The 12680-nt window shown below is 35.1% G+C and overlaps 1 protein-coding gene across 3 annotated transcripts in view; it reads left to right on the top strand.

The window, feature by feature from the left end:
* The window catches only part of LOC123555016 (sodium- and chloride-dependent betaine transporter-like), a 57769-nt gene that overhangs the window by 18289 nt on the left and 26800 nt on the right, over positions 1-12680 (top strand). For all 3 annotated transcript variants that reach the window (XM_053547501.1, XM_045345527.2, XM_045345525.2), the window contains 7 exons: positions 3604-3749; positions 5031-5183; positions 5704-5893; positions 7238-7370; positions 7786-7920; positions 8513-8616; positions 9124-9251. In XM_053547501.1, coding sequence (XP_053403476.1) covers positions 3604-3749; positions 5031-5183; positions 5704-5893; positions 7238-7370; positions 7786-7920; positions 8513-8616; positions 9124-9251 — 989 coding nt within the window. The remainder of the gene's footprint in view (positions 1-3603; positions 3750-5030; positions 5184-5703; positions 5894-7237; positions 7371-7785; positions 7921-8512; positions 8617-9123; positions 9252-12680) is intronic.

The following is a 12680-nucleotide window of genomic DNA, read 5'->3' as shown; positions in this document are numbered from 1 at the left end:
ACAAATCAGTTGTTATATAATATATAGATAAAGAATACAAAGATAGGAAATAGTAAATATGAAAATAAATGGAACAAAATTTTTATAAATGACAGTTAAAATTTGAAACAGCTATACAGCATTCCATATTCAACAACAATTGATACACTATTGAGAAATTTCCAATACAGATTTTTAAAGGGTTTAATACCAACCAATAAATATATCTTTACATGTAAACTAGTACCATCAACTTTCTCTGACTTTTGTATCATGTATATAGACAGTGTTTAACACTTTTTTGGGAATGCCCACATGAACAAAATGTATGGTCCCAGCTTATCAGTTTTTTAAAGTCTAAAGGCTTAAACTATTGTTTAAGTTACAAAGATATTTGTTTTGGCATATTTGACAACAGAAGAAATAATGATGTTGTGAACATAATTATAATTCTTTGCAAATTTTTATATTCAGAATGAAATATAGGAAAACAATTTTAACATTTGAACACTTCATTTTTTTTCTCAATAATAGTAGAAAAAGAAAATGCACTAGTAAAAATAAGTTAGCAAAAATACAATCTGAAATGGTCTCGTCTGTTTTCAGTTCCTAGCATATCATAGTTTACCATAAGAAAGCGATCAAACAGTTTTCCTTTCTCTCCCTATTTTTTATCTTAAAAGAATGACATTTTTCAACCTGACCAAAATTTAGTGATGTTATTTCCTCAGTATATTACCGTTGTCTCTCTTTTATTTGTGGTTCAGACGAAAAGTACGAGGTGTGTTCAATAAATATCCGGAAAAGTGCTCTCATTTTTTTATTTCTGGTCTCATTTTGCTAAAACTTGAAAATATGACGGATATGAACATACTGAATGCAAATACCTAAATTACAGATTTCAGAACATGCAAAATATTTATTTGTCGTATCCTAGGCAACGCCATCACCTCAAAAGCGGCCCAACGTCATTATGATGCTGTCATAGCACACTCAATTAATCAATACAACTCGTGATTACCATTGATTCAATGTTTATCACCAATAAATGCATTTATACACCTTCCTAAGAATAAATAAATACTGTTCATATGATTTTCCTGTCGTATCGAAGAAACTGGACACTGAACTGATGCCCTATCAAGGAGCTCTTTAATTTATTAAATGTGACTGAACGTTATTTTTCATGTCTGTAACACAAGTCGTCAGCAATATTCTCCTGACCACTTTTAAACTTCACGTCCCACTAATAAAATTTTGTTTTCTTCAGGGCATTGTCCCTTAAACCTTTTTCAGGATAGCATTTGTCTCTTTCCTTGATTTTCGATTCAAAACACAAAATGTTATCTCACATCTCCGTTCAACACTGATTTTCAAGCGACGACCAACTCAATATGCCTGCTAAATATTTTAATGATGTCACTTTTATAATTTGACATTATTGGCGTAACGCTTACTTTTCATATCAGTATTCACCCAATTTAAGAAAAGGTAGCTTGAAAAATAGGTATGTGGCAAGTAAAGTTTTAGCGCATGTAAAATAGAAAAAGAGACAAAACTGGGCCGGATGACGTCACATGACGTTGCCATGGGGACTCGCATTTACTTATGATTTATCCAAAGACAATCTAATTTTGAATATCAACTCAGTATTCCCTAGTCTACATTTTGTAGCATTTTCATTTATTTTTGATGATATATAAAGAATTGAGAGCACTTTTCCGGGTATTTATTGAAGGCCCCTCGTAAGCAATTTTACTAAAATGTGCACAGTACATTTAGCTTTATCTACTTTGCATAATCATATTTATGTGAAATACTAGAATACAATATATTTTAAAATGAAAATGTTTACAATGTAAATGTCAATATTATGACACTATACTTTCAAAATGTAAATGTGTACCTGTGTGTATGTAAATGGATATAGAAAAGAAACGGGGTTACCCGAAAGGGACCTCAAAAAAAAAGAAATAATATACTAGTATTCAAAGCAGTGATTTGCTGACACTGGGAAAATGAAAAAGCTTAAAGTGTGAAAAAATGCAATAAAATGTAAAGCCTAAAGGGAGTTAGCCGGCTATTTCAAGTTCTTAGTTTAACAATATCATCTGCATTAGATTTATCAAATTCGTTTTTGAAATAGATTTATTTGTCCCTGCAATTATCTTGTAAATGGTAAGGGTAGATTCCTTGCAAGCATAAGTCACGGCAAATACAGCCAGAGCAACATATCGCTAAATAGGCTCGCCTTAAATAGAAACACAGACGCACACATGCATACACGCATAGAACAGACTGCGATGACAAATGGAACATTGTTGGCACCGCCAAGGAATGGGCAATGGTAACACCTTCGATGTTTTTCTTCATTTTAAATCAAATATTGTTTACAAAGAAACAATTTATTGATAAAAGCTGGTCCTATTGACAATATTTCATTTAGTTTTTTCCCAAGGTGCTCCTCCTTGCATTATTTTATCACGGGCTGACACCTGAGTAGAACCAACGACCTTTCGTAAGCCAGCTGGATAGTTTCTTCGTATGAAAAAATTCAACGCCCCGAGTGAGGCTCGAACCCACATCATTGAGGTGCAAGTGATTCAAAGTTAGCGACATTAACCACCCGGCCATAGAGGCCCCAATTAAAACATTGGTATTCAAGCATGCAAATGGAGAACAAAATACTTGGCCACCCGTGGTCTCAAGTAAAATGAAAAAGCTTGCATTTAATATAACATTAATGTCAATGTCGATGTGCAATTTAATCTATCAATCTACATCAAGATCCGAAATACCGAAATACCAAAACAGTTTTTCAATTGCAAAAAAAACTGATGTTGTTAACGTTTTCTAATGTTTTGCTTTCGTGTGAAATATATATATCAATGATTATTTGATAAAACCTGACACATTCGCAATGTATGGGTAGACACATTTATCAAAAACCTATCAAAATGCAGATGTATAAGTCATGCATGAAATTTAAACATTACGATGATTTCAAAAACGATAACAACAAAATTTGGATACCCTTACACGATCCACTCGAAACTCTCTCTCTCTCTCTCTCTCTCTCTCTCTCTCTCCACCACTCCCCTCTCTCTCTCTCTCTCTCTCTCTCTCTCTCTCTCTCTCACACACACACACACACACACACACCTATCCCATACTCGCAAAAAAAAACTTTTTCAAAAAAAATAAATCCTTAGTTTTTGAGAACTAGACTAAAGTCTCGGTTCAGCGAGAAAGCATGAGAGATGTTTCACATGTCATTACCTCTCATGAACAGACTCAATAAAACCGAGTACTGGTTGCATGCTATGCTTCCAAAGGAGTTTTTACAGATTTTATTGCTGTTGCAGAGGATGAGGGTCATCACCTGAAAGCCTAGGATTTTTCATTGACAGTAATCTTAAGGGTTTTAGTTCATGGGTATTTTTTAATGTTTAAATATGGAGAATCATATGTAAACTACTAAAACTAAACTAAAATATATTATTGACAAGAGCTGAAATGCCAGTTATGGGGTTCAGAATAACGAGAAAAGGGCATAATAATATGCATCTGTGATTTATTATTTATAGATTATTTATAGATTATTTAACCAATACATACTTTCAGCCGCAATGGTGGTGGGGCATTTCTGATACCGTTTTTCCTATTTATGATCACGTCTGGAGGTCCACTCTATTACCTAGAAGTTTGTCTGGGACAGTTCAGTGGAAAGAGTGCTGGACTTGCTTTTGAGTTTTGTCCACTGCTGAAAGGTAAGAACATTGTAAAGGTACAAATATATCCTATAACTGCTAACAAAGTTCCATCTCAGTGCGAAAAATGGTGAACTGCTTCTTTATGCCAAATGCAGTTAATCGCTTTCTGCACTGAGAGGACGAAATATTACGGATAAAATACCAAGTTTCAGCTTGGTAAAATCAGTTTTCAAGGTTTTATGACATTTTTGGTTAGGTGTGTCACTTCAGTTTTCATCCAAAAATGTTATGATTTTACCTTCTAATTTCCAAAATAGACTGGTCTATCATGCAATATGGGCAGCAGCATTTTCTGTTCGAAGGAGGGTTCACTGAAAATTTACTGACAGAACAACGCAGATCAAGATAGGCCTGAATGGATGTACAGGCTTGGTCTGCACTTGCTGCAAAGGCAGAAACACTTACCCGTCAGCAGGCTTAAAGTTATTAATAACAAGTTCTTCTAGCTAGAGCTTAGTTTTCCCCTGTTTTATCAATTTGTACTCTTATTTGCAAGCAAATAACACAATAACGCTGTTAGATATAATACCCGCTTCTCAGCTCTGACAGCTATTAATGGACAAAATCAGGCTGTGGAAATGCATTTTAAACGTACATCCAAAACAGTAAAAAATGTGATTTCTTTAGCTTTTCTCATATTTACGGGTTCATTTTGATTAAAGCTCCACTCCTCCCACCCCATCAATTCAATAAACATATCCCGTCTTAGCTGCAGCTTACCGGCAATTATGTACCAGTAGCTAAATAATGGGTATTTAGCAAAACCGGGGTCCCAGCTAGACCTTGAATATGTATGCAGTTGAGCTAATTTTTCCTCAGTGATTGTATGAGAATAATTCAGAATAACCTGGCAGGCGAGTGGCTGTGCACACGCACTGACACACGTGCGAACGTTTATTTCAGAAGTGATAAAATAAACAAAAGTTGATAGATTAGACGCATTTATTTGATATGGGTGACATGACAAAATCAATTGTACTTATACTATATTGTCAGCTTTTTGGTTCACCCATATCAAATAGTTACATTTATATTGATCAAAGTAACTGACAGATTATCTTAAAAATGGTAAGTACTTCTGCTTTTGTTAAATTGACAGTGCAGATGTAACGTTTACCTCAATTAATTCTTAATATGAAAAGATATATATACAAATGTTTTCTATTTAAAAAGAGAAGATTTTACCATATACTCTTTGCCATTGCTATAATTTCTTTGAGTTGTTTACCAAAATGTGTTATCAATTGATCCGTAATATTGTCTATGTCACTTTTCCAGGAATAGGTCTGTTGCAACTGATTTTATCCGTCACTGTCACGTGGTACTATATGCTCACCATGGCCTGGATTCTGTATTTTCTGTACAACTCATTCTTTCCGGTGTTACCTTGGAGCACATGTGATAACAAATGGAATACAAATAGTTGCATAGGTATGTTCTTAAGTTTTTCCTTTAAATTTCAGTAATGTCCGATGGAGTCCGTCAGAAAATACGTATTAGCAATATCAACAGAAAATTTATCTTTAACACAATTTCTATGTTTTTATTGAGGTGATATATTAAATCTCCAGACATATTTTCAGCATTTTGTTAAGAAATAACTTTGCGTTTTTACATTACCTCCCCTGTTCTGTCACTAATTGCTGTCAGCTTTCAGTTCTAACAGATATTCGAAGTCGACAAATACTATAATGATTTAGATTAAATGAACGTTTTAATCGCTATGTCAAAAGCGGATAAAAGTCAAATGTAAGAGGTGGATTTAACAATTTGTCATTAAACTGAACAGGAGTATTCTGTCCCTTGTCGCCCCCCACCCACCCACACACACACGCCCCTTTGGTATCTCTTCATCTATTCAAAATTCATAAATAATAGATGTAAGATATTTTCTTAGACACATTTGGTATTATATGTATACGAGGGTTAGAGCCATGCTGAATTTTTTTAGGTATTTCGGAGCTGTGGACTGGCACATCTGTAAATACAAACTATTCGATCTCCAGTACGGATATGGATAACAATGTTTCAATTGCCCCCAGTTACAATATGTCATCTGAATTCTACAACAATTCAGGACATTTTTTCAACACAACAGCAACAGTACTGAAACAACAGTCGTCAGCATACGAGTTCTGGGAGTGAGCTATTAATTTATATATTAACAGAATGGTTACTTTCTTTCACCCCAAATCACTTGCTACCAACACAATTGGATCGAAACGCCGCCTGAGATGTATTGCTCGTGTTAGGAAGCTATCTACATGGCTTACAGAATGTCGATGGTTTTACTAAGGTGTCCGCCGCCCGTGGCTGAAATAGTCAACTGGTTAAGAGAAAAAGACGCCAATTTTTCTCAGTTTTGCCATTGATTCTTAAAACGAACAATACATGTGTATGCCCATACAATTTTGTTTAATGCAGTAGACATGTAACAACACTCGGTAATTTCAGTAGGTAGAGCGTCGGTCTTGGGATCGCGGGGTCGTGAGTTCGATCCTCGGGCGGGACGTATGTTCTCCGTGACTGTTTGATAGACGACATTGTGTCTGAAATCATTAGTCCTCCACCTCTGATTCATTTGGGGAAGTTGGCAGTTACTTGCGGAGAACAGGTTTGTACTGGTACAGAATCCAGGAACACTGGTTAGGTTAACTGCCCGCCGTTACATGACTGAAATACTGTTGAAAAACGGCGTTAAACCCAAAACAAAACAAACAAACAAAATTCCGCGTGATTACGTACTCTATTTAAGCAATCGGCTTTCTTTGGACGTGAATATGGCTCAAAGTAAACGTGGCTTACCGTAAAAACAAAGGAATTCCGAAATAGGATACATAGAATATGCAATTTGCATGCCGATTGTAATTTCTGGAACACTGTCTTGAATTAAGTACTTTTCTATATTTAAATATTAAGGTAGTGGACCCGTAATAACACTCGGCAATTTCCGTGTGTTGACGTAATTTCGATATGCAGTTCTGCATTTTTCGAACGCAGATATAATACAACATCACATTTTACGTGTAGCGTCGGTTGTAAACTACCATATATAATAAAAATATAAAAGTTGTGCTATGTATATTTTATATCATTCATCGTATCATATTTTTCCATTTATATATTCATGTTCATTTCGTTTTAAGTATGTGCAAGAAAAATAGATAGAATTAACTGCTTGATGAGAAAAACTGTTGGATAGAAACAAATTGGGCTAAAAAGACTAAAATAATGGCCTTTTATCACCTAATTAAATGCCGATTATGCATCAACATACTAGTAGAATCAAACAAGACTGTAAAAACCATCCTTCAAGTAAGCCAATTGGTCTTTATAGACGGGTGATCTCTAGACACAGGTAGATTTGCACTATGTGTTTTAATAGGGAAGATAAAATATTGGCTTTATATCATGTTTTATAATACTGGTCTTTTTTCAGGGCTTGTCTTTAGCGCAGGTTTAACTCTATTTTAATAATTTTGAAGGTACCGAGTGATAAGGCGATCAGATGGTTTGGACAATATGGGAAATGTTCAACTCCATCTTCTCATTTGTCTGTTTCTATCGTGGGGCCTCACTGTTGCTGCGGTAATCAAGGGTGTAAAATCACTAGGAAAGGTATCCAACGTTTTGTCACTCGACTGTAAACATGATACAAGAACATTTTAAGTTCGTTGTATTTTTAATTATATGTAATTGAAACCTTTTTGGAGGCTCTGAGACAGTATATAAAGTTACATTTTATATGACGGAATACATACTTGTTAACATATTAACATGAACAGTCTACCCAAATGAAACGTGCGTGCTTTTCCCAGAGCCTTTTGTATTCGAGTTTTCATTGCTAGTACATATGTTTCACTCGTATATTGTTAAATCCGTAATATTGCATGGTTATCCTTTACGTGACAATTTATTCTTGTATTTATGATCTTTTTTTATACAATGCTTCCAAAAGTAGTTTTCAAAATGTTGTTTCACATCCTTCTTTCAGTACATAGTTCTAAATCTTTTACTGCCTTTAACACCACAGGTAGTTTACGTGACGGCAACAGCTCCGTATATCTTCATAACCATAATGCTTATCAAGGGACTGACGCTAGATGGCGCTTTGGATGGAATTATCACATTTCTAAAACCTGATTTTTCTAAATTGCTCACAGCACAGGTATCGTAAATATTTTTTCGTTTTACTTTCATATAACAGACCTTTAATATTTGATTGGTTTCCTTCTTTTAATGGAAATGAAATTCAAATTCAAAATATGCATATCTATAAATAGTAATTAGGCGTAAAAATGTTTCTTTTCGGTAACATGCTCAAAATAATTAGGGTAGGTAGTTCGGAAATTATTTTTGCGTCAAAAATGAATACAAATAAGGGGGGTTTGCCTTGATTATAGCATCAGTAACTTGATTTCTAACATCACGGGCCATGTTTAAAAATGCAGTTTTGCAACTTTTTGTTAAAAAGTTGAAAAAAAACATTTCTCCAAGGCCATAAAAACATATAGGGTCGGGCCAAAAATTTAGGATAGGTCGGGTTACTGGAAACAAACATTTTTTACGCCTTAGAAATCATATAATATACTAAATATATTTTCACAATATTTCGCTAATCTAGACTCTAATTTGATAAGGTTAGTTTACAGTCAAAACAAATTCGTACAAAGTAAGGTCAATAAATGGATCATAATATTACATGCTAGATTGTGCATCGAAAGCAAAGGTTGCCAATTTCTGTGTCTTTCTGATTTAAGGTCTGGCTAGACGCAGCAATACAAGTGTACTTTTCTCTTGGTCCATCCTGGGGAGGACTCATCACAATGTCAAGTTACAACCCATTCCATCAGAAATCTTTCTGGTAACGTATATTTGTGATCAGTTACTCAAAATCGGTCCCTCTAAAACGTTTTAAATGCCTTTTATTCCGGACGGTTTAGACTGAAATACATAAAATATTCCCAGGTAAGATGTTTAGTGCTTAGCTTCTGTATTCATCATGGAATTTCTTAATAATCGGTCGATATTTGAGTACGTAAAAGAAAAGTATAGTACAATTAATCTGACAGAGTTGAAGCACTGCGACACTGTTGATATTGATAATATATCATTTTTAATCTTCTTTTAAATCTATTGTCATCAACTCCCTTTGGATTTTGCTGAATACTTCCGACAGGATTTTTTTCAATAAGATCCTGTGTGAGTAATTGAAAAAGATAATATCACATGGGATAAAAAAAAGTACAATGGGATATTTCATTATAAAGTGGAAAAATCCCTTACACCTATTTCTCTGCTTTCAAATGTCAGGTTTATATCAGGATTATGTTGCTCTACCCACGAACTGTAGTAGTTTGATACCTTTCAGGCCATCCATAATGTGCGTCATGAGTGCAGCATTCACGTCATTTTATAACGGTTTAGTCGTTTACACTCTCCTAGGATACATGGCAGCCTCAACGGGTAGCTCTGTCCAGGAAGTGGCCTCCCAGTCAGGTACGTGAATGTAGAATTATCATTGGATAGTATGGTCAATTCGGTAAATCAGTTTTCACATTATAATGGCCGCCAATTTTAATTTGCCACGCCAATATGTGGCAAAAACAGCAAGTACTTCTGAACATGCTATCTTAAAAATTCTTTCGCAAAAGTAAAGTACTTCAAATTCTCATGCACGCCATACTTTTTAATTTGATTTTATACCACCAACAAAGCAGCAGTCAACATTAAAAACTTAACTTTCCCATGGGAAATGCTATTTTCCCATAGGAATGCGGTGTTTTCCCATGGGAAATACACTTTCCCATGGGAAAATAACTTTCCCATGGGAAGAACATATGATAAATTTCCCATGGGAAAGTGGATTTCCCATGGGAATTTCCCATGGGAAATATATTTGTTTCTTAAAATGATAAATCATTATCTTTTAAACTTATTTTACACTAGGTACACCATAACATGACTTTGGAAAAAGTTATTTGTCATTTTATCATTTTACAGATTTTCCCATGGGAAACCGTTCCCATATTTTGGCCATGGGAGGACATTCCTATGGGAATCATTTCCTATGGGAAATATTTCCGATGGGAAGACTTTTAAAATATTCCCATGGGAAATATTTTCGACGGGAATGAATTCCGGTGGGAATATTTGATATAAAATGAATCATGTGTATAATTTTCCAAAATACTTGATAAGAAACTGAAAATTCTAAACTGAATAATACCTTTATAGAAATGAAAGTCGTCGATACTATCGTTTAAATTGGCATCAAATTGGAATTCTAACACGATCCGATTAATTTTCCTATTAAACAAAGAAGGCAGAAAACAGTAAATTATTATACAACTGTTCTGACGTCACAATTATTACGTCATGGCGCCAAACGGCATAGCGGCGCGCTGGAAAAGAAACCGATTGACGTGCAAATATTTAATGAATGTCGTCAAGGATGTATTTAAAAATCCTTGGTAATGTGTTAAAATCGAAATAATATATCTCATTCAGTGATTTTTCACGGGGCCTCAGTGACCGAGAATCATTTCCCCTCTCATCGATGTGGGTTCGAGCCTCACTCGGGGCGTTGAATTCTTCATGTGAGGAAGCCATCCAGCTGGCTTACGGAAGGTTGGTGGTTCTACCCAGGTGCCCGCTCGTGATGAAATAATGCACGGAGGGGCACCTGGGGTCTTCCTCCACCATTAAAGCTGGAAAGTCGCCATATGACCTATTATGTGTCGGTGCGACGTTAAATCCAACCAAAAAAATTCTTTTCACACTTAATTTAAATACTGCAAAATTACATCTAAACCACACTGCTGTGATCTGGAGTTACTACTCATACTAACCCTATTAATGCTGGACACGATTGAGTCTATCTTTGCGGCCAGTGTAAATCATGATCAACTTGCACATCCGTGCAGTCTGATCATGATCTGCACTGTTCGCCATTCAGTCGGTATCCTTTTGTAAGCACCCCGTTTAACAGTTCATTGTACTGTCCAAACTGAAAGATGGACAGGTTCATTATAGAAATTCAGCAGGGTAAGGGCTAAAATAGAGTTTAATATTCTCTCTCTTCTACGTTCTAATGTCAAAAAATCTGAAAAAAGTGAATAAAACAAACGCTAGCTTTAATCTAAATCCTAAAGTGAAAAAAGTGGTCATTAATCGTTCTGTCTCATGACGCTACTTGATCAAATAGCTCCTGTAATAGCTCCTGCGCTGGTACTAGATTGGTTTTCTAATCATATTCATTATGCATATTTCCTATAACCTCTTTTTGTGTTTAGCATATATTTAAAACACTGTGAAACTACAAAAAAAAAACTGACAAAGGCTGTATTGAGTATCATCCTTCACCAAACTCCTGTTCAAATTATTTTGATCGTAGTAGTGGCCGAGTCTGCACTGTGACAAGGTCGTGCAACAGCACAGTCGCGATTAAAACAAATCCCCATTAATGCTGGTTTGCTGTCATTATCACGTATGAAAATATAATATTTATATTTTTACGCAGATGGTGTACTGCATTAAATCTAAAAAGATATTGCTAATATAAAATCTTCTATTTATAAATATGTGTTGTTATTTTAATCTGAAACATACTTATTTCGTTCACAAAAGAACTACGTTTGTAGTGTGCGGTCAGTTTGTTTTGTTTTGTTTTTTTTATCTCTAAATAACACGGAATACCTTTTTTTGAAGATTACATATTATTTACGCCCAATAAAGAACCAATGTATTCCAAATATCGAGTCTTCACAATCTGTCTTGAGTTCTTAAATACTTATAAGAAATGAAGCTCAACAAATTGGCCGAGTTTTGTTAGCGACAAAATGCGATGCAGGGGTACATATGATTAGTTAAGGATCATGGGTTGAAACGTATCTTTTTTAATTTTTAAGTCAGGGGCTGTGCTCATTTTTACATAATGCACAAAGAAGAGAGATAAAAGGAGGACATGTCTTCTATAAAAATGGTGGGGGAGGGGGTTTGGAACTCCACTGCCGAGATATAGTTTTCGTATAAAAACAACCAAAATGTAGATTCCTGGGCGTTTGGAAAGGGCCTCATACGACGCTTCCTATGCGATATATTGAATGAAAGTCCAGTGTGTTAAAGACTAGACCACTTTAGACAATGTTTATCAGTCCGATGTAACCGTAATTTCTTTAGTCATCTTGTATGTAGCAAACGTTGGGTTGGCAGTGGTGCTGGGTAATCGCGTGCCTAGTCCCACGTTCCTGTGGGCCTTTAATTTATTTGCATATACTTGTGACAGCGAAGTTTCATGTAGAGTTCCACAGGAAACATGCCTGAAAAGAGCTCTGTACATACAGACGGGCGGACATAGTGATGCTTCCTGATTCCTTTCAATGAGACCATTCATACCGTATTACCTAGGCATAATTTCACATAGCGCATCATCATCCATAAGTAAGCTCTATACGTGACGATCATGCCTTTTCGACGCATAGAGCTTATCTCGCAAGTAAGCTCTATACGTCACGACTTGACGCATAGAGCTCACATGTAAGCTCTATGCGCTGTAAGCTCACTGCGGGTCCCTTACTGACTTACACATAAGAAACGAAGATAAAGACTTCCACAGTCCATGAACTACGTCTATACTCAACTTATCTATTTTTATGAACTTTAAAATCATTATAACTAAATATATCAAAAATTACAGAAAAAAAACAAACAAACAAAAAACATTTATGAGAACAATTTTTTACGACCGATTACTAATATCATGTTTTTAAATTTTTGCCATTCTGTCATTTTTTAATGTTTTTCTATTCTGTCTGTTTTGCATTTTCCAGCAAAAAGTCTTATTTCTATGATCGTAACGGTATAAATTGATTTACTCATAAAAGAAGACAGCTATTTACGATCACGCTGTATGAAATTTTACAAGTA

Source organism: Mercenaria mercenaria, chromosome 7 (assembly GCF_021730395.1).
Source record: "Mercenaria mercenaria strain notata chromosome 7, MADL_Memer_1, whole genome shotgun sequence".
Taxonomy (NCBI): Eukaryota; Metazoa; Mollusca; class Bivalvia; order Venerida; family Veneridae; genus Mercenaria; species Mercenaria mercenaria.
This window is presented reverse-complemented; position numbering and strand designations above follow the sequence as displayed.